The sequence below is a fragment of the Charadrius vociferus genome, unplaced genomic scaffold, assembly GCF_000708025.1.
Source record: "Charadrius vociferus isolate BGI_N301 unplaced genomic scaffold, ASM70802v2 scaffold332, whole genome shotgun sequence".
Classification (NCBI taxonomy): Eukaryota; Metazoa; Chordata; class Aves; order Charadriiformes; family Charadriidae; genus Charadrius; species Charadrius vociferus.
The window spans coordinates 279,484-302,694 of record NW_009647418.1 but is presented as its reverse complement, the minus strand read 5'-3'; the positions used below and the strand labels follow the sequence as shown (position 1 = coordinate 302,694).

Here is a 23,211-nt window from a genome sequence, read left to right as displayed (position 1 = left end):
AACATTAAGATACTTTCAGCAAATGTGTTCTTTCAGAGGACAGTGGCTTGGCTAAGTATAGCTGAGGTCAAATAGAAGAAAGCAGAGAGGCTAATTTGATTTTTCTGCTCAAAAATGAGTCAGGGTTTTTTGGACATGAAATAACTTTGAGATGTCATTCGTGTCAGCTAAACTGTAGGAGACAGGATGTTATCATACAAATAATAAAATTTTCTATTGTATCTAGCCATGTAGAACAAAATTTTAGCCTACCCTTAATGATACACCAGAAGCAAAGGCTTTCAAAATTACAGATGCTGTCACCTACTGAAATTGCAAGTGTATATCCGTTTTTGAGATTGCATTCCTGTCCTACAAACCTCTGTATTGGACAAAGGTACATAATTTGATACTTTCATCCGATCTCAGTATAAGTTGTGTTATGCTACTTTTCAGACTTCAGAAGCCCCCTCACAATTTGTCCTGGTGGGTTTTCAGAAGGCCTGAATTATGATGTTTGGCATGCTTATGTGTCTTTTGTTACAATGGAGCTCTGATTTCAGTAGGGATCCTAGCATACAAGTAAAAAAAAAAAAATCTGTAAGATGATCTCTGCTAACATATGTATTAAGACTTCTCTTGTTGGAATATAGATACTGGTTTTGTGACAAGACCTAGAATTGTTTTGGAGGAGACTTATGGAAGGTCTTAGAACTATCTTTTTTTCCAAGGGACTAAAAATAAGGTTGGATTTAAAATGTTTACTGTAAAACTTTATTGCGGTTTTGACTTGCATACCATTGCCCGGATGCTGTTGCTATTAACTTTTCAAAATCCCAAGTGACCTACAAAGCCTGGTACTTGAATGATTCTATGATCAGCTATGATGATACTATGATTTTACGCTTTTTGGAACAGTGTGACTCTGACCTATTTAAGTTACTGAGCTTTTGTAAATCATTCAAGCATCTGCAATAACTGAAAGAAAAATAAAACAAATCTGTGAAAAGCAAGACAGTACTTAGTATGATTGCTGGGATGATCCTAATGAAAGTGTAAAAGTTATTGTGGACTTCTTGAAGGAAAAAGCGATTCAGAGGACATTCCTGATTCTTGTTAACATTTAATCTTTCCATACTCTGTATTAAGAAATACCTTAAGGAAATTTAGTGATTACAGTCATACTGCTGTTACTACCATACTACCTATCTTTTGGGCCTCATGTTGGAAACTTTGTTTACATGATTGGGGATGTACAATCAACACATGTAATAGATGACATAATAATTACTTACTTTTTTATTTGTTAGGAAGACAATATATATTTTGTATTGCATTACTGAAAGTCAGCCTCTTAAAGATTAGTGCTGTGGTGCTTTGATAATGCACATTAATTCTCTTCACAAACATTAAATACCTAAAAATGCCAAGGAAAGTCTTTAAGTAACCAGAATAGTAATTAGTCTTTAATTCTTTTTGTTTGTTCTTTCATTTAGTAATTTAACAAATTAGCAATGCTAATAAATCCTCATCTTGCAGCTCATTTTATTTTCAAATATACATGTGAAACACACAGTATGTTTTCTGTCTTTATCAACATACTTATTTTGTTCCCCATTTGCTTTAACATTTCCTTACTTGCTTGTTTTTAGCAATGAATTTTGATTGTGAGAGTTCACTGTTTTTAACCTGTATTTCCCCCCCAACACACTGCTTAAGACACTGTGGGTCGCTATAGAAAGTGTCTCCAATAGCTTCCACAGGCATGAACAGTCAACGTCAGTTATATTATCTCTCAAAAGGAATAATCTCTATCAACACAGTTATCTCTTGTCCCCTGCTCGTTGGTCCAGCGCTGAGGACAGTGTTGGCTACTGAGTCCTTGATCCCTCTTGCCTTCCATCCAATAGCAAAAGGGAAAAAACAAAGTGTATTTTCTGCCTTTCTTGATGCACAGTGTGTAGTGGCAATACAGCCTAAGCGCTTATTCTTCTTCACAGTCAGAGGAAACCTTGGTTTCATCTGTTAGAGAAATCTGCAAAATCCACAAAATTGATCACTTTAATTTTTAGGGGTTTTTTTAGGGTTAATTTTTTAAGGTCTTTTAGGCTGTCTTATTGGAGATTGTTTCTTTTGCAAAACTGCAATCCCATTTGGAATTTAAAACTATGTTCTGCATGTAGTAATTAGCCACCATGAGTGTTATTTGTTAGATTAATGTGGTGTAAAACTGACCACTTAATTGTTTTCAGTGCTGAAACAATCAACAGTAAACATTATTGTCTGCTATGTTGATTATTTTAAGGGGAGAATGTTACTGGTAACTTGTCAGTTACTAAAAATAACCTGACTCCAAGGAAAGAAATACTATTAGAAAGGAATCTTACACTACTATTGGGTTTTGTATTTTAATCTAACTAGCCTTTGGCCTTGTCCATGTAAATCCAGCTACTGTTAGAGTAGAAGTGCTACTCTACCCTGTTTTGGTGGCTTTACCCTTATGCAAATATGAATTTATTCTGATGCTGTGTATCAAAACTAGGCTTTTACATGGGTGCAGACACCACTAGGATACATACGCTTTTGTTGGTACTCGAAAATTTGAATGTTGATAAGGTCTTGAATACAGACTGTCCCACAGCCAGCATGCCTTCCTCTGCTCTTACTGTTCTGAGCACTGCAAGGCATCCTAAAACAACTTCCATAGCTTGGCGATCACAGAAGATCTTGGAACAACCAATTATAAACCACAGATCCATCTTTTGGGATGGAATTAGGCAAAACAATGGTTTTGCTGCAGGTTCACATATACTGCCTTATTTAATTTGGTGACCTTGTCTGGTGGTGTGGGTCTATCTACAGTTTTTGTAGCAGTACAATTGGCTTTGAAAGTCAACATTTAAAAAAAAAAAAAAGAAACAAAAATAATTTCAGTAACCAACTTTGCAGGATGGTCACCCAAACCACCATAATGGAATGCTTGATGGGACAGCGCATGAGTGGCTGAGGCTGGATACCTGGGACTTTGCAATACTGCCTCTTATTAAGATGTGAATAGTATTTAAAGTATATATGCTTTTTGTTGGGCTGTCAAGTGTAGAAACTAATTGATTGTTTTTACAAAGCATGGAAAAGGCAAAGAAAATCTGATAGCTACACAACAGACTGACTTGCTGTGAAAGTGCGTAGTAATTGTATGGGATTTTCAGTGCCAAAATCATAAAAATTCAAATTTCTCAAGGATTCTTTTTCAAAGGCTTTTGCTTACATATGTGATACAGTATTATCAATATACTTTGTCAATCTTAATGTTCCCTTCTGGTCATTACCTTGACATGTTGGTCAGCTTCTCATTGTAGTCATTGCTTTGCAGGTAGTGAAATTCCTTTTGGAATCATCTTTGGTGGGACAGATGTAAATGAAGATATCAAATGTGAAGAGAAGCATCGAGTAATGGGAGCAGTGCTAGGTGAAGCCAGGTAAAAGCATGTATGGAAGGTTTATGACAGGAAATTACATTTTTGTAATGGCAGATCTTTTAGGAACTGTTCAATAAATGCTTGGAATCACTGGGAGATGTGTACGCCAGCAGACAAATGATAGACTATTTGAAATCCCTATGATGTCTACATATTATTTTATGATTCAGTGATGGAAGTAGAACAGTTTCTTCATAAAATATAGTCTGTATGCAGTCTATTCATTTTCTATTTCCTCTGTTACAATCGTTTCATCGTATTTTTCCATGTAAGAATTGGCAGAGGTAGGGCTGAAACTTGGTCTCTTGGGCTGTGAATTTTCGAAAAGACTCAAATCCCATTAAAAGCTAATGAAATCTGTGCTCTTGCTAACTAATCCTGTCCTTTGTCTACTGAATCATAACTGTTTTCTAGAATAATATAATTATGCATGTGATAAGGATATGAAATTCTAAGGCAGGTAAAAGAAATGAGAAGAATAATACTTAACCTGGGATTTGGCAGCATACTGCCCTGTAGAATAATCCACTTTATGGGTAGACGTTATAAAGACAGCCTTTGATGGTTAGTATAACTGTGGTCTGTAGCAACTTGACTGTGGTTTATTTGATGTGTTTGTAATGGATACAATTTTATAGAATCAAGTTTTAATTTCTTACCAGAATTATTTTAGACTGTTTATATTTGCAGAGATTTAGGTAAAGAAATGCACATCTAAGTATCTCCAACAATATCCATACAGATCTCACTTATATGGAACTAACCTGGCCATGAAATGACTGATATTTGGTATTTAGATTATGAATCTTTAGTAGTAGAGGTGGTTAATGGTGATTTGGTGGTAGAGGTATGATTATTTAAATAGCAAATCTTTGTTAGTAGTGGAGGTATGAATATTCTCGTTAAATCTTACTGTAGTAATATTATTAGCCTAAACAAAGTTGGACCCTCTTTGCCAAGGCCTGGGCCAGAAGTGCTAAATGTTGCTCCAAGTTGTTGTGGTTTTTTTTTTTAAACCTCTGTAGTAAGTTCTGGTTTATGTTACATATATTCAAACATATAAAATATTTTCTATTGGAGCTAACATATTTTATGCATTAAGTGCTATCTGTACACACAGACCAAGGTGCTCAGCAGTTTGATTTAAGTGAGACAACAACTACAAGTAACTGGCATTTGTCGTGTTGCAGCCTGTTCTGGGAGGCCTCACATTTAGATTGTTGGTATAATGGTTGATTGAAAAGCAGGTGACTCAAGTATAAAGACCTTTTGTTCTTTTATCCTGCTAATGTGATACTTGAACAAAGAAGCAGAGACTGAAAAAAGTCTTTAAGCAAATTCTCTCTACTTTTTAGGTGAATTGACAAGGGAGTATTTTCAGGGTGTTCTGAAGTCCAGAAAAGTTCCAGTGACATGTCAGTGTAGTCATCAAATGTAGTTCAAGAACTGATCAGAAATGGGAGAAAATGACTAAAAAACAAGGGTTTTGCATGATTTCTCATTGCTTCAATGTCTCCAGAAAAGAACTTTCCTTCTGCCTGATCCAGAGGTCTGTTGACTTCAACAGTGTTTGATAATGTCCATGGTGGGGCCAATAAACCCTTTTCTTATTGGAAACTAAAGCATTTTATGGATGTAAATCTTCCAATGGATGAAATTATTTTAATACATAGTTTAAGTCTCATCATGACAGAGTCTAAGGCTGTCACTTCATGTGCAGCCAGTGTAATAGTTCAATGATGGCAGGGATGGATCTACTGCTACCACCATTCCTCTCCTCCTTTCTCTTGCTTGTGGCTGTGTTACCCACCCTTCCTTGTGCCAGGATTGGACTGCTTTCTGAGCAGGCTTAACTCACTAAATGTCATAAAATTGGCTTATTTCACCCCTGGGTTAGTTTTCTACCACTTTAATAAGAAAAGTCAGCTTGTGGAGGGATGTCTTTTTTGGTGGCAGTATGATGATAGAGCAGGTTGCTCAGCCTCGTGGAACTGTACTGTGGCTGGTGACTTGAGTACTCTGGAGAGTCATCACTCCAGAATTGAGCTCTGCATGAGCAAAAGGGGTCCCTGAGTGTAGTAGGTGTGATAAAATTTAAGCACCTGGAACATCTTATCAAACCCAGTGGTACTGCTTGCATACTTTAGCAGAGCTTAAATACGTTGGTGAACAGAACTTGCTCAGGACACTGTCTGTTCATTGCGGCGTTCTAGCTAAGATGGATAACTACAGGTGTTCAGATACGGCAGTATGGATTTTGGTTCATGTTAGCAGTGAGGAAGTACATGCAGAATCTGCAGCAGGCTTATATCTCATAGTTTTATCTTTGCTAATACCACTGTATGTTCTAGCTATTATTAGCTAACTTAACACTGGCATAGATATGCTGTTCTGTCTATAATGCCCCATAAAATGTGGTAGGTAAAGAGATTTTAAAGACGGCATTTAATCACACTCATTGAAAAATCATTAGGGCATGTTCTTACATCTTTGTGTGACTTGAGGCCCCATTCAAGACAAAATTTATATTCTTGTTTACTTTTCTTATCAAATAATCAGAAGTTATTCTTTCAACGGGTCTGAAGGAAGAGAAAAAATACAACTAATGTGTCAGTTAAATTTCAGCATGGTGCAAAACGAAAATTATATAAAAACAGAATCTCTGAGTGTGTCCATTTGATCCAGTTCTGTGTTTAAAATATGATTTGCCACAAATATATCTAATATAGCTTATGCAAAGCCTATGCTTTACTGAATGTTTTTTTAATGATAATTGAGTTAGGATCTTGAAGTACAGTTTAGTAGCTTGGATTTCCTATGATGTTTCAAAATCTATTACTGCATCCTTATGCAGTTCATAATATTTTCTCTGCTACAGGAAAAGTAATTCAGTTTTCTAGAAGTTATTCTAAATGGCTCTCTTCTCCAGTATTATCACTAGTATTATTCATTGCATAGTTATTAAAAGAAACATTGATTATTTTTTTTTCCTTTATTGATTGCAGGGTTCTAAGCAGAAAGTACCATGAATTGTAGATTACTTGTCCGGTACAATATACTACCGCATTCCGTAAAACAAACTATTGAACACTGTCTAGCTTTGTAATGAGTGTTTCATTTTTAATCGAATTCCTCTAAATGGTGGTTGTACTCCTCTAGGGTGTTTTTTTCTATTGAACAGTATTTTGTAGACTTAGGAGCAACAGTTTTTTCTGCTTGTTAATGTGATGTATTGAAAGTATAATTGCAAAAACTGGAAAGGGAGCATGTGCAACTTGACAAAACGAGCATTTGCAAAGGCTTTAATAATCTTCAAGCTGTCAGGTTGTATATGTCAAATTCATTGTAGTACCATAAAGCAGATACTAGAAAACAAATGTATGGGTATAAGGCTGGTTTCAACAAATGAAAGTAGGAGTTATAATTCAGCATTTATGTGACTTCTAATGTATGATTATGATTTCATGTCCTCAAATTATAACATCTCGGAATGAAAAGCACTGTTCTGGTTGTGACTTAGCAATGTTTTTCACCTCTAACCATTGAGATGTCATAGGGTTGGCTCAGGACAGAAACATTACATTAATTCTATGAAAAAGAGACACCGAATCATAAATGTAATATGTGATAAACTCTGTTTTATATTCAATAACTATAAAAGTAATTAAAAAAAGGGAATTTTGCTGAACAGACACATTATGTCTCATATGAAGGAGGCGTTCAAACATTTCTGTTCCACGGGACTGATAATCTTCAGAAATTATCCCATTTGTGGTTCTAGTTAACACTAAGTTCCATTTAAGAACAGTCAAAGCATGTGTTTATAATTCATCACAACTTAAAAGCTACATTAAGGCCCAGCATGTCCTTAAGATCTCTTCTGAACAGGGATTCCTTATTAGCTCTGACTCCATAAAAATATCTCATATGACTTCTTGGTATTGCACCAAGTCCCCAGTAAGAATAACTTATTTATCTAGTATGCGTAGAAATCAGACTTCTGTGGCTGAAGTATCTTTGTAATGAGACACCCAAAAATGAAAACTGTGCATATCAATGCTGCTTTTAAATGGTCTCCGTCATAACTTTTCTGTTATGTGTAATGATAGTGTATTACATAAATTTCTCAAAGGCACATTAAGAAGTCCAGATGAGCCATTATGAACAGCCATAAGGGAAAGGTGGAAGTAACTTTGGGAATAGAATTCTCTTCTCCCTCCCAGATGAAAACTCTAGCCACTAAGTTATTCAAATACCCTTTTGTTTGCTTGTTTTCACTTTGGCTTTATGATTTATATACGTTACAGAGGAGGAGTAGATGGTGTTCATATACTATTCTACAGTTCATTCATTTAAATGCCCTTCTCATAACAAAGAAAAGTCTTAACCAGAGAACAGTCAAAATGCCCTTCCATTGGTATTATGTCTGCTAATGTAATGGTCTCTTTGCCTGAAATGATGACTGTGGTAAATTGCATTTCTGGGCACCCAATTCTTCCCTATTTATTATAAAGCAATATCAGGTGTCTAACTCAGCACTGCAAACTTAATCTCCACTGCAGATGCCTAACGTTCAGAGCTACAGAGCTGAGCATCCCAAGTCTGTGAGACTCCAGAGTTGAAGCCCCGTCACAGGATCATCTTTCTTCTTTTTGAGTTTATTTAATTTTTGTATGTTTCCTGAAGAATAACGTTTTGGTCTCCCAGATGTTTGTTTGTCATTGCCAGCTTTGACTATGTAGAAATAAGGAGAGAACATTAGGGAAAGGTTTAAAAGAAAATCCATCTGTTTGTTTGAATTAAACTCAGTTGCAATGAGTTGCAAACAGTGGGACTAGGTATTGTCAAATAACAATAGTATGAAACTAACTGGACTTGAGATCCCTTCTAGTCTAGCCTTCTGGCTGTGAAGGCTGTGGCTGTTGCAACTTACAATGAGGTAGAAACAGGAAATGCTCACTCACTACTGCAGCTGTGTATATTAATCTAGATAAATGGGGGGATCTTCCCGTTATTGGTTTTTCTCTTTAAAAAATCCTCACTTTATCTCCCCAAGAGCTCTAAGTTGTAAAACCTTTTTCTTTTTTACCAGTATTTTCTGCTAAAACAAATAGAAAGCCTGCTTTCTGTCTTTCCATCTATAATAATTTTTATAAGCCTCTGCTCTTTGTTCTTAGAAAGATTTTTTTTTCTGAAGTACTTTTCTGTTTTTACGTTTAAACACTTTAAGCAGATGATCCCAACTATTTTTGTCCATTTAACTAGGTTTGCAGTGGCTTTCACGATGAAAATGAAGGAACTGGCAGCAGCAGAGTGGGTATGTTTACATGATGGTGGTGATGCTTATAGTATTATCAACAGTGCATTCTACTAAAATGTTTTCTAAATAATGCTAGAGAATTGTAATAATCTTCATATTCTCTATTCCTGATTTTCCTTTCAGAGAAAGCATTTCATATTTATGTAATTCGACAGGTCAAATAGATCTGGCATTTAAAAGCTGTTTAGTATTTGAAAAGAGTATACAGTAGTTTCAGAAGTGCTTCTCTGTAACATTTAAAACTAATCATTGCTGCTGTTATCGAGTCTCTCCTGATGCCATATGCATATATTGTTTCTTTTTGCATCATTTAATAAACTTTATGTTGTCAAAATTCCACTAAATAGCTTTACTTACAATAAAGAATTTGGAAGAATAATTTGAAAATACTTGTTCTGTCAACAGTGGAAATAGAATGAACTTCTTAAGGTGAACTGCAGAGCTAAAATTGAAGTTATGCTAAGCCCAGCAATATGTGATATACAGCCCTGTGGACCAGGCCTTGAGGGATATGTAGCACATAAATAGCACTTAACTTTCTTAAAACTCATCTCTCCTTCTGAAAATAAAATGAAACACGCTGTGCTGAATGATATATGGAAAAATACTGAATAAAATTATTTTCATCCAACAGTGTAGTGGTTAAATACATTTGGCAATGTATTTTAAGGAGATATTTAGCCAGCAAAGAACTGGCAGTAATAATGGTTGGTTCTCTTTCTCTTCATTTAGTAGATACCATTGCATTTGCTATATTTCAAGTCTGCTTCAGACAGTCAGTACAATTATTTTTAGTATCTGATGCTCCTGTTTGAAAATAGACTGGGTCAACCCTTAGGTGGTTGAGTTGATGGCAGACTGCCAGTGGAGAAAACTGAGACAAATCCTTGAAGTAGACAGTCTTCAATCCTGGTTTCTGCAGAGCAGCGTAAGGCAATAAAGAGCTGCCATTCATTTGAGGACAAGGAGTGCTTTTGGATAGCGTTGGGCTGCACTGGTAACCTGTGGGAAAACTCCACACCAGGCAGCAGGGCTTGCTGATCCAGCTTGAGCTTGATGGCCCAGCTGTTTTTCTGTGCAAGGTTAGCTTTCCAGCTAACTTGTTGGCTAAAGACTTGTACTGGATTAGAGGGTGCTGCGTTGAGCACCATATCCAGCGAAAGCTAAGCAGGAACTATTTGGCGGACAGTAAGGGGCAACATACTGGGATAGAAAGATCAAGGCAGGTCCCCCCTCTTCCAGCTGCAGTGAGCTGTTAGCTCCACTCATCCCATCTTGTGAAACATCATCTGAACAATAAATGCAAGAAGTAGAAACTAGCTGCTTGGTATCTCTTCAGTTCTAATTTGCATCATAATATGATCATTAATACACCCTTGCCTAAAAAAAAAATCACTTAGAGGTGGAACTTGCACAACAGAACAATTTAATGTTCAATACTTTGTTTCAGCATGAATTTATTTCTTTTTTTAATCTATTTGCATTAAAAGGATACATGAGCAGACATAGGAGCTGGTATTTACATTACAAATATAACTTGGTTTTAGTAGTTACTACAATGAACTTAATGATGAGTAAACAGGAAAGGACACAGGTTCTGTCATAGAGCTTATGCGAGAAAAAAGTAAGAGTATAAGGAGGAGAAATGGACTTTGAAATAATTTTGAAATCACCACTGGAGTTTTTGGGTTTTTTTCCAGCTGTATCTTCATATAAAGGGTGAGAGCAAATGCAACCCATTTACCTTCACCTTCAAACAGAATATGAATACAAAAAATAAGAATATGAATACATCTTTCCATACCTAGGTCATAGAATACTAACACTCGTTACATATTAACTCACCTAAATGTGAATTGCATTATTCCTCTAAGGTGTGCTTTATTAGTTAGACAGCCAATTAAGAATTTAAATTATGAACATGTAAGCAATTGCACTGTGCTCAAGGGCTGTACCTTCCAACAAATTCTTTTCTATTGCATCGGATAAATTATCTTTAATTATGAAGTACATAATACAGCATTTGTAATAATCTGTATTCCAAGTGAGTTTGAAATACTGTAAAGATCTTGTGGTTATGGTCAGTGTTTTATTTCAGTAGTGTAAAATGGGTGCATAAGAATTACCTAAGCCGTTTTATTAGCATTCAATTTCATTTTTCCATTCTCATCAAGACCATTTAAAATAAAGAACATAACAGAAAATTGATCTATAAAGTGTGAATCCTTCTTTACTCCCTGTTACACACTATTCCTGCTATTCTTGATGACCCAAGCCCTGGCAGGATTATGTTTACTCACTGTAAGCAGTTAAAGGTCCAGCAGAGCATGAAACCAGATGCTTAACTTAATCTTTTTTTTGAAACTTAGTGGTTTGAGGGATCTGAAAGCCTATCTTCACCCACCAGAGTTTGAGGCAGAACTATACAGTGTGTTAGCTATGGAGGCAAGGCTGGCTTAAGCTGCCCTCTGCCCCATCTGCTTTTTTCCACGTTCTGTTTTGTTGCATCTATGTCCTAGCACTTATTTTCAGCTATCCCACTTGTCCTGCAAATTTAAATTCTGAAGTTAGCCTCCACTTTGCAATGTCGTCTTAAGTGTTTGCAAGGCTTTTTGGGGGATTGTAAGAGCCAATATAATTTAAAATACTACTTATTCGTAGCTAAGAGAAGGACCAGGATATGTTAAGTAATAAAATAACCTATTAAACCATTTTTTCTTATTTTTAAATGCTTTGAACACGGAAGTTCATATAGCTTTTGAAAGATAAAGTCCATGGAATATCTGTAGTCTTCCACTGTTGCGTAAACAGTGTTATTTTTCTCCCCACTTCATTTATGTGTGGATTTGCTGTTTGCTCATATAGTTTCTGTGACTTAGTTAATTCACTCTGATTCTTGGAAACCACCTCTTTCCCATCTGTGAACCTCTTGTTGATGGTATTCACTTTTTTATGACCTCTTTTCTGTCCATTTCTTTTTCCAGTTCATTTTCAATAACTAGAATAGACTGTTATGACCAGGCAGTGGATTGGAGGGGGAGTCACATAGGAGCGATACAGGAAAACCAAAATGTTTGCAAGTGGAAAAAAAAAAAACAAAAAAGGCTTCCTTGGCTTCTTATTTCCTGAGCTGACTGGTTCAGGAATTGATTGCTTAACAGTTTGTTTCTGCATTAATTCTTGTTCTTCTAATACAAGTTCTCTTCCTGCCTTCAAGCCATTATCCTGCAGGTGTGATTTCACAATCTGCTAAGGATGGGGCAGGGGTGGAAAAAGAGAAGGGAAGACTAATGTGCAGCTTAACATGGTGTCTATGGGACATGCTGCCTTGGTTGACTCTGGCTACATTATTCCAACATCTTTCCACATTAAGAGGCAAGTTTGCGTAGCAATAGTTAGGTTGAAGAGTTGAGCAGTGTATCTCATCATTCAGGAGTGGAATGGTTGGAGGGGCAATCTAGCAGCCCTTTTTCCATCTGCACTTTAGAAAGAGCCATGGCAGGCAAATAGTGACTCAGAGAGTCACAGCCTCTACGTAATGAAATTGGCACCGAAAAGGAGGCAAGACATAGTCTGAAGATAGCAAAAACTGGTGCTTTGAAGAAGATTGTTCGTTTCTGGATGCTATAATGCTAAATTAAGCATTAGTGGAACTGCTTGAAAGGTTATAATTTCAAACTGAAACAAGGTTATATTGAGCAAATCTATTGGCGATTACAGCAGTTGAGTAATACCTTCCTTAGCTTACTCCTTTACAGCATTGCAACCAGTGCTTTACAACAACTAGTCATTGTCTGAACACAAAGCTTTGCACAAAAACTTTGAGCTCAAAAAACTCTGCTTGTTTGCTGGGGAATGTTGTTGTTGGTTTTTTCGCTTTGTTTTTGTTTTTTTTTTTTTTCGATGTGGAAAGATCCCGAGAATATTTCAATGTTTATTGTGGAAAAAAATGTATTCCGCAAATTTGTGGTTGGAGTTATAGAAAGGTACTGAAATAAGAACTTACTTATTTAATCATCTAAATTAACTGCCTAGCATAGTAGCACTTCAGGAGTAACTTTGGAAATGTAGTAATTATCTCTTTTACTATAGCTACTTTAAAATAATATCTTACGCATTATTATTTGGGAATATTCTGCAATAACTACTACTGGCCAGTTTCCCATATAGACAAGTCTAAAAATATTTGACAGCAATTTTTGAAAAGGTTAGAGGTAAATGAGGTTTATTTCATGCCTGATGTGTTTAAAAATTCTATTATGGATAAATGTAGACTGTAGTTTCAAAACCAGTTATAATTTTTCTTTCAAGACTACCATTTTTTGTGAACTAGGGCTGTTCTGTCGTTGAAAATCTTTCTATTCTAGGGAAATATTTTAATTTTCTATGCAATAAGCAGGTTAATGATTATAAGGAAGGATACAGATATAAACTAAAAAATATGTTTGTACTGACTTGGTAATTGTGTTAACTGCAAAACTGATTCATTGATATTGTAAATGTTCATAGTAAATGTAATTAACATAGCTGACTTGGCGTTTGGTGTTACTTAAATGTATCTTTCCATTAGTCTGTTTGGATTTTTAATAGTTAAAAAAAAAAATCTGCTGTTGTGCATTTTGCTATACTAGTTGGGTTTTTTGAAGATTGAACAGATCTTTTGTGGTGAAATATGAAAGTCAATTTTCTTCTCGTTCTCTTTAAAGCCAGATGCTAGGAAGAAAATATATGTCCAAACTCAAGGTGAGAGTTTTGAAATATTGACTAAGGCATTCAATTTATTTGAATCATGTGTTTAGTACCTGTATGTTTATTTATTTATCTTCTTTGCCCCAGAAATATTTTGCTGAAATGGGTACGGGTTTTGAAGTCCTGGCTCCACTGAAGTTGAGCTTTTTGCCATTGACGTTAATTAAGGCAGTATTTCAGTCGCTTAGCGTAAATTTTCAACTCATTTAATGCTTTTAAAAAAAGTTTTCCCAGATGCCTTACGGTAGGAATCTGAAAGATAAGGTAACACTTTAGGTAACACTGAGCTTTCTTCAAAGCATACAGAAGTTTTGATGCTGGATGATTATTCTCTGAAACTCCAAATTCCTTTAAATGCTTTGAGTTCCCAGCATAATGACACCCAACAAATATCAATCCAAAGTATGTTACGTAAGTGAGTAGTCTAGGGAACGCTCAAGTCAGCATTTTGGATGTGATTACTTAAGCTACAGCTCCCGATTTTATTTATTGAAAAATAACCATCTACAGATTCCAAAACTCATTCCATTATGTATATTTCACTTTCAAAGAAAATAGAATTATTTTCAAAACTGTTGTTTTGAAATAACTCATTGTGAGGTCTGTTTAGCCCATATTTAGTCTGTATTTAAGCCCCTTGTGAAGTAATAGCTAACTAAGAGATTAAATAAATTAATAAAATAATTTCATTAGTAAAATAATCTTTGACATAAGGCAAAACAAATAAATTAATATTCAGTTTAGATTACTATTTAATTTTTATATAAATTTCATTTCCTTTCTTTGCCTCGCGTTAAGAACTTGGGTCTCAGCTGACCTGTATCTGTTTCGGAATAATATACTCCCTCAGCTAATATTATCTGATGTAAATTTTAAAAGGCCAAATTAAGGGTGGTGTAAGTGAGCTTAATTCCCTGGGATGCTAAAGAAGTTCATACACTGTGTGATTGTGCAAAATTTTCAATTGAATTTCAGTCTGATGACTGTGGAAGGATTGTGCAGAATATCTTGAGATGGTAACAGCTGTGTATGGAATTCAGTGTGCTTGACAGAAATACTGTTTTCTGAGGGCAAGTCTGCAAGAATCATAGTTCAGCCATCCAGGGACCAAAAAAATGCGTTGTGTTTCTCTTTTTTTTTCAACACAGGAATTAAGACTACACCCAGTGAAACATTTGACTGGTGTAGATTTCTACAAAATGCAGGTAAAACTCACTTTTTTTCTATATTCACTATATTTATTCTTAGTAGGTGTCAATGATGAAAGAAATTTAGAATGTGAATGTTACCTGATTATGTAATAAAATGACTTAATGATATGAAAAACAAAAACCTCCAATATGAGATTCAGGCAGAATATTGACCAGATTAGTCTGGTTAGTAAACTACCCAGACTGCATCCAGATTTCTGGTCTGTCCAGGGCTGAATTGCACCAAAAGATGAAATGGTCATGACGTGGGTCAAAGTCCCTTAGAAGGCAGGGTAGACCAAAGCACCAATACCTGCGTGTGCTGTGCTCAGCAGCGGTGTGGTAGAAACTGTGGATGTCTTTTGCAGAAGAGCAGGTGAGGTGAAGAAGTGGTGAAGAAGGGAAATACAAGTTGATGTTTTATTATTTGGTCTTGATCTACAGCCTGTCTCTGTTTTCACCAAAGTAAGGGCAAGTAAGGCAGGTGACCTAATTTAAAGTCACCTGATCTTGGCAATGCTTTATTTGCTCCAGCTGCCTTCCCCCAAAAGAAGAATTTGTAGCCATTTTACTGTGGTAAAAATATTTCAATATTATATTCATCAGGCTGATCTCTGATAGTACAGCTGTTCCCTTGTTACAAATGAGTCCTCACTAGTCAATTGCTTTATCACATCAGTAAATGCATGCCATTATTCAAAACCGGAGTCCAATTTTAAATTGAGCATTGTGAGGTTATTTTGTTCTCAGTAAATCATGGCACACAAGCACAGCACCACTAAGATTAATAATTTTCTGAAGTGAAATGATTTGTCACTTGCTAGCACAGCCTTAGCGTTGATTGGAACTCATGTCCAGCCATTTTATGATTAAAAGAGCAGTCAACAGATTGAGGAGGGGGAAGCTCCCCCTAAAGTGCATTTCATCGAATATATTAGAGACAGTTTTCTGCCTAATGTGTACTAATGTAAAAGTGCAAAATAATTCATAGTGTACATGAAAAGCAAACTAAAATGTGACTCTAACATCTGTGCCTGTTAAATAATAACTTGAAAACTGGCATCACATTATTCAGTATTGTTTTTTATGACTGTTTCATCTCATTTATCTTACCAGTTTTGTCTCTGTGTCCATCTCTGGTGGCAGCCTACAATCTCCACTTTTTTTAATATTGCACACGGAGGCAGGTTTTTTGGCTGTACCTTTGCAGTTACCACAGACTAATTAGGAGTTCCCACTGAATTCCTTTTCTGGGGAATTGCATTTGCAAAGCATTTAAAATTCTACTAAACTTGGAGCAATCAGTAGAAAACTAGCAAAAATGGAAGGCAGTTGGAAGAATGTGATTTTGATAGTGGAGGCTTGCACAATGAAGTGCACTTGAAAAGATCCCTAGATTTTATGCAGATAAAGCTATCCAATCTCATTCACCTCATGGCATTTATGTTCTTTTTTTAAAAAAAAAAGACTTTTTCATTAAGTTCTATTCCATATGTAAAGGCATTTAATAATTTTTGTGGGAAATATTTCTCCAGATAACTCTTACCTGTATCTTTAGCAGTATGCTTGAACATTTGTCAAATTCAGGATTCCCAGGACTGAATGTAAAGAAACAGCACATGCCCTACAATGCAAATTATAATACATTTGAGGCATCGGTGTTAAACATCCTTGGTGATCAGGCCATACATTGTCAAGTTATTCTTTAAAATGAAATAGGTTTTTCAGAATATTTCAAGGCTTTTTTTCATAGAACAGACTTCTTACGAATATTCTTTGTACTGATTTTATTTTTTCAGTCATTGAAAAGCCTCAACATTTGACTTATGTTAAATATAACACCATACATAAATAGTCTCTCTAAAGCAGTATAATGGCTTCAAAAAGAATTTAATGGTGGATTTAAGTGAGTGGCAGAATGCATCAAATACATTTTACTGTGGGAGACTTCCCCCCAGCCCCTAAATGTGAATGGTACTAAACCAAAAGCTAAGGAATCCTGGCTTTTTGTACATTTCATTCGATAGTTTGTGTTGCTACCATAAAGAGCAATTGCCTAATACAAACTGAAGTGGTGCTGTGAAAGGTTTTTTGTTGTTGTTATTATGGGTGCAATACAATGTCAGTACAAAAATAATGGAATTAGTATTTTTTTCATAGTCTCGGCAGCAGACCTGGGAGTTGCAGAGGTGATGTTTGTGTAGTGTTAGTATGCTAGCTCCTAGCTGCAGTATTTTCAGTGCCTGGCTGTTAAAAAATTTATTGGCTAAATCTACAAAAAAAGAGCTTTTAAAGTTAATTTGCATTCTGGTTACAGTCAGCTTCACAGAGTTTGTTTTATGAGGATGAGAGACTGCAAGCAACAGTAGTCAAACCAAAAAGCTGAACCAAGTGCAGGTTTCAACACAGACCTCAAGAAGACAATGTTTTCAGTATATTTAGTACTTCAGACTATTTGGGGAAGTGTTACAGCCTGTGTCAGTCTGGAGGTCAGACCAGATGATCAAAATGTTTTTCTCTGACCTAATAATACAGGAATCTATATACAGCATAATGAGTTTTGTTAGCAATTTTAGATGCCTATCTATAGATTTGAGAGAGACAATGGAAATTCAGCCTTTTGCTGTAAATTGATTGACATAAAATGACAAGACAGTCTAAGTAAATGCAAAAACTGAGACTGATCTTCTCTAACAACTTAGCTCAAGGGTGGAGCATAGCTACTTCAGATCACAGACAGGCTTGATGTCATTATACTGGGATGAAAGGCTCCTTTTGATTTCAGTGGAATGTGACTGAAGGTTGTAAGATGTAAACCCTAATAAACACTTAGACATCATGTGATTAGAAGGTGTAGATAACTAACAAAGTCTATCCTAATGAATGGAGAAAGCTTGTTTACCCAACAGATAAGACTAAAAACTGGTTTCCTGGCAGGTGACATAGAGTCATAGGATCAGATGCTTATTGCACCATAAAATAAAATAAAATATGCAATATACTTTTGTAGTTTGATTTTTCTACTTTCAGATAATTTCTGCTTCATAGCACAGCTATTTTCAGAGCTTGAAAAGTTTACATAACCTGTCATGACACAGACAGGGTTTTACAGAGGCATTCTATTTTCCTAAGGCTACGCTGGAGAAAAGGTCCCATATAAGAAAAATTAAACAGTAAAAGTTTGTGTAGATATATAGCTGACCATAGAAATAATGATATGACAGCAGCAGCAAACTGTATTCCCCAACAGATCTGAAAGCATGAAGCTTTTTTGTTGCCTGGTCTGTTAGAAGTAATGAGAAACAGGGGGAGAAGGATTGCTGGAGAGTTTTGCAGTCTAGTTTCTCTGGATGAGTAGCCTGCCCCTGGAAGTTAACAGGTTTATTTAACTTTTGTTGTCTTTACAGACATATCAGCAAATCTAGCAGTTATTCACTATTGAATGTGAATAGCAGTATAAACAGTTTGGATATAGTTATTGCCTTCACTTCCCTTTAATTCCTAAGAAACAAATTGCTTTGTAAAATAAAAGCTCAACTTCATAAAACTTTAGTAAATGTTTGAAATCTGCAGGTGGTTAAGTATGTTGCTGAAATAAGACCTAATTGGGCTAATAATTGTTGAAGTTCTGTGTCATCAGTGACTTCAATTAAGGAAACTTCAGAGTCAGTATAAAGTAAGATAGCATGTTGGAGCTTTACTGCAGTAGGACACCACCATAGCAAACGAGCTCGTCTGAGCATATTGTTTTTAATAGTTGACTTGTGAAAGAGACAGAAAATCAAACTCTTGGTGCCAAGAGACTAAAAGAACTAATGTATGGTATTTCTGCTGTGTGGGGGAAGGTGAACGTAAAGAATAACTACGAATTGAAAGATTTAGAGTATCAAAAATACATGCCAGAGTTGGACAAATTTGTCTGTGTTTCAAACTCAAGAAAATGAAATAACCATCTTAGAGACTGAAATATCAGCAGTAAACCTATGGATTTCCTTTTCTAGGAAACCAGTTAATACTTTCAGATGCGTAGGAGATGGATAGATGAATGATTTTCAAGAGGAGTAGAAGACCTGCTGTGGTTCAAAGTGAACAGAAAGGAAAATGAGAAAGGTTATTCACCCTCACCATCTTGTTATATCTTAGATTTTGTTTCTGAAAAAAAACCAAAAATGGATGACTAAGCCCAAATAATACGGGCTTGGTATTGTTCTCTAAAGGTGTGTAGAACACGACAGTGAACTTGAAATCAGGGGTTCGAAAATTAATCTTAAAATCTTTGATCATCCTTGACCCAATATCAATAAGAAATGTTTTGACTGCAGACTGTTTTTTTAACTTACTGAACAATCTTTGTATCCTAAATTATAACCTGTAAGTCCAGAATTGATATACTTGATAAAATATACTTAACCTCTAGTACAAATTGGATTTTAAGTTGTAAAGGAATGAACACATTTTAAGAACTTTGGCTTTGTGAGGTTGTTGGTTCAGGTCCAAAATAATAACTTAGAATGAAACATCACATTGTTCCTTTTTGTATTTTTCTCTTGTCTAGAGATTTCAAAAACACACTACAAAAGCACAGTAAAGACTTCTAAATAAGAAAAATATTTTTATTTTATTTATTTGAGCAAGTGGTGAGAAAATGGCTCACTTAAGATGTTCTCAAACTGCTTCTTTACCTCAGCAAACTAATGTTTGATATTACTCATTCACTTAGAGGTCTGCAGCTTTTCAGTAAGATTAAACATTTGTGGTAATGTATTTATTTTTACTGTACATCTATGATTACTACATTTTTTTCCTGATAGTACCTAAAGGGATGGAGCTAAGTGAATCTGCTCTTTCAATATCTGTTTAGGTAACACTTCTACTTATTCTTGCCTTTCTTAGGAAAACAATGTCCTTACTGATGCTTCAGAAATGATTTAGGCTTTTGTGTTAGCTGTCTGTGCTCATGTTTTGCTATCCTGGCATCTTAATACATATTTTTATAAAGGCCAAAGTGTAAACTGTCATAGTGTGTCATAATAGTAAAAACAGTTATACAGTTTCAGATCAGGAAAAAAACAGGAGCCAATGAAATTTTAAATAATAAACTCCTTATTCCCAGTGTTGCATTATGAAAGTTTTCCACTTTCAGTATACTCCATTCCCTCATTCTGTCTTGCAACTGAAGACCTCAAAACAGTTTACCAAAAGTTAAACCCAGTGCCATTGCTTCATATCAAACAATTATTAAACCTGCTTGCAGATGAATGTCTGGATGGATAAGTCTAGATTTGACAGACTTTCTCTAGGCCATGCCATGCCTCAGAATCACAGCCAGCAGGAGAACATGAATCCTGAGTATTAATCACATTTTCTCTATTAGCCAATATATTTTGTGCCAGGTTCCAATACCATCAACAAATACAGTGGCACAGCAGTTGGATACCCTTTTGATCATGAAATTCCACCCTGAAATTGAAGTGCCAATGCTACATTGCTGTGTTTCAATTTTGAGCAGCGTAATGCCACCTCTGTTCTATCACGGAAAAGCAGTTGCATGACTGTGGGAGTCCCATGTCAGTCTTAATCTTCCACTGTGCCTGTCTCATTTCAGCTCACCTGCAGTTCATTTGTTGCCATTCCTGTGGTCCTATGTGGCATATCAGGACAGCAAACCGTCAAGCGGATGAGAGGAATGAGTTTTTCATAATCCTGTCAATCACTGTTCTTGTTTTGACCTCTCGCATCTTGCTAAACAGGTGACCTGCTAAGCAGGCTGAAGACTAGCTGTGGCCAATGTGCAGCTGGTTTTTATAGATAAAGCCAATGTAACAAATCAGGCTACAGCCACAGACAAAATACTGACGACACATGTTTAAAGGAGCATCTCTTACTGACATTAAACAATTATTTTTGACACTGAAGGAGATGTTGATTACAGTGGCAAGACTTGACTTGCATTTAGTATGTAGTGATTCTGAAGGATGGCTGGAAAACATATACCATGCTGTTTTGGTGTTTTTTTAATTGCCACTGATTATGTACAAATCTTTCCATTTTGTATTTTCTTTGCAAAGCAAACAGAAGGATGCACGAGCTAAGAGATAACGAAGCACAGTGTGCTGTTTCAAATCTTTGCTTTTGTAACACTAGCAGAAATGGGGAGAAACAGACACAAGCATTTTTTTGTTATTTGGGTGTTTGCATGTCATTCAAACATGATAGTGACACAGTGAAAGTATCAAAAGAGCAAATCAGTTGATTGTGCCATAATGATGTATTTCCTTTTCAGAACTGAATCAAACGTGGCAGTAGTATCTTATTACAGATTAAGTAGCCTATCTGGGAAAGGCAGAATGATAGCAAAATATCACATACTGAAAGTCTTGTTTAAGCTCAAGGAAAACAAAAAATGTCTTTCAAATACCAGTTTTCACCCAGCTAATGGTTATAGCTGGTAAAGGCAGCTATTGCAGTTATTCTCTTAATATGTTCCCCTTTTCAGCTTTTCTGTGAGTACAAAGCATACTAAAATGATTGCTTTCTTGTACAAATGGCTACTTTTTTCTATTTTTTTTTTTTACAGTACGGGTGCTAGCAAGGCTTGAGAAAGCAACAGGTGGGAAAACATGATTAACATGATGCAGGCATCATCTTAATATGTGAATTTAACCATTTTCAGTGAATGAGCAGAAAGCTAACAAGGTACCCAAGTGCTGCTGAAGTTTGATCTTAAATAGGCAGAGAATGAGTGAACTCCCAGCACTAAAGAGTGGCAGTGATGTTCTGGTAATGCAGTCTTCTCAGGAATATGTTTATATGCTCCTAAGTGGCTTGAGTGGGGAAAGTTCGTCTGTAAAAATGAATTAGGTGATGGCTAAGACCCACAGCATACAATAAAATAAAACTACAACGGATTCTCACTTCACTAAATTGAATGGCAAAGGCAAATCCTTTCTGTGACAGTTTTTAGAAATGCCATGTAGTATCCAGTCTGTAGCCCAGTGTACCCAATATCTGCTGTTTCAGAGAAAAGTGCATAAAATTACATGATGGACAAGTAGGGCTTTGTGAAGTTGCATGAAGGGGACAGTCTGCAGTGAGAGTTCAAGGTTGAGAATGTCTTTTATGTCTTTTCAAAATAAAAAAGGTCAAATAAGTGGGCTATTTTCGTTAATATTATTTTAGGTAGTTTCACTAGTGAAATAATTAGATTGTTATTGATGAGATTCTTGGGAGGAGTACCTTTAAATGCCACAGGAACTGAATGGCAAAATCCAAATTGGAAAGTACAATTACTGTCTGTGGGAGCAGTTTCCTATTTCTCTTTTGGGTTAAGGTTGTTGCACAGGGAGCAGAATGGCAGGCAGGACTGCCCAGAATCGGTCTGTTAGGGCTTTTCATTGTCAGAGCGCTTTAAACCCTTATCTAATAAAATGGAAAGACTGAAAGCTATAAGATTAGAAACCAAAAGATCTTAAGAGATAAAAAGAAGCAGTTATTTGAAGCATAGTTAATGTTGGTTAGCGCTCTGTCACATCAAGACTGCAATAAATCTGTAATCGCTACGTGAGAACAGGGAGATCTGATTTCTCACTACAGTCTGACTGAGCTTTCAGCGCTAACTTTTAAGTTTGTTCCAAAATAGCCAGAGCTAACATTGATAGGTGGGAGTTCATAATTTAAAATTAATATTTGTGGATAGTTAAAATATAATCTGAATTTTGCTGACACTTTCTAGTAATTTTTTTTGTGTGAGTTTGTCCTGAATTGAAAGCACTGCTGCATGTCTTAAAAACAAACATTATTAATGGTCCGTTGCACCAGAAGAATGGCTTTTTCAATCAAAATGTTTGTGTATTATAAATTACAAATTATTTGTTTGTCAAATAACCACTCAAATATTACTTACCGTGTCTGCTGCAGCCACTCTTGACAGCTCAAGCTGTTTAAGTTAAATGAAACAGACTCAATAATGAACCCTGTGACAGGGAGTATTTGAAAGTCCCTGAACTGGATTTTAATTTTAAAAGCAATAGCACTTGGGTATATCATGACTCCCCACTCTTTTGATCCTTCCCCTTCCCACAAAATAGAGGTTTGACGCAGAGCACATGTCAATCCAGTTCCTTGACATGAGGGGAGATATTCCTGGCATATTTCTTCCAGGACCTGGAGCAGACTCTGCAGTTAAGTTCTACAGCACCTTGAGGAACTGTAAGCTGGTACCAAGTTTGGGTGATCTTAAGTTCAAAACTGCAGCAATTCAGTGATGCCATATAAGCAGCTGAGTTGTTCCTGCAACTGGTGGACAGTGGAAGGGGAAGGGAGGAGGAGGCCTCAGAGAAGGGAGCTCTGCAGTGTTCAGCAGCAGCAGATCACCGTGCCACCACAACTGTCCTGCTGCCTTCCTCTCTTAATCATAAATCCCACAGATAGTCGTTCTGATGATGTAGCATAGCCCTCCTGGTAGCTATATGACATACCCTGGCATGGTACCCAT

General features: G+C 36.0%; 1 protein-coding gene across 1 annotated transcript in view; it reads left to right on the top strand.

Annotated features, from left to right (window-relative positions):
• GLT1D1 (glycosyltransferase 1 domain containing 1) overlaps positions 1–23,211 on the top strand; it is a 53,028-nt gene that overhangs the window by 3,758 nt on the left and 26,059 nt on the right. The window contains exons 4-7 of the mRNA XM_009880326.1: positions 3,353–3,458; positions 8,724–8,775; positions 13,485–13,521; positions 14,676–14,732. Of these exons, the coding sequence (XP_009878628.1) occupies positions 3,353–3,458; positions 8,724–8,775; positions 13,485–13,521; positions 14,676–14,732 (252 nt within the window). The remainder of the gene's footprint in view (positions 1–3,352; positions 3,459–8,723; positions 8,776–13,484; positions 13,522–14,675; positions 14,733–23,211) is intronic.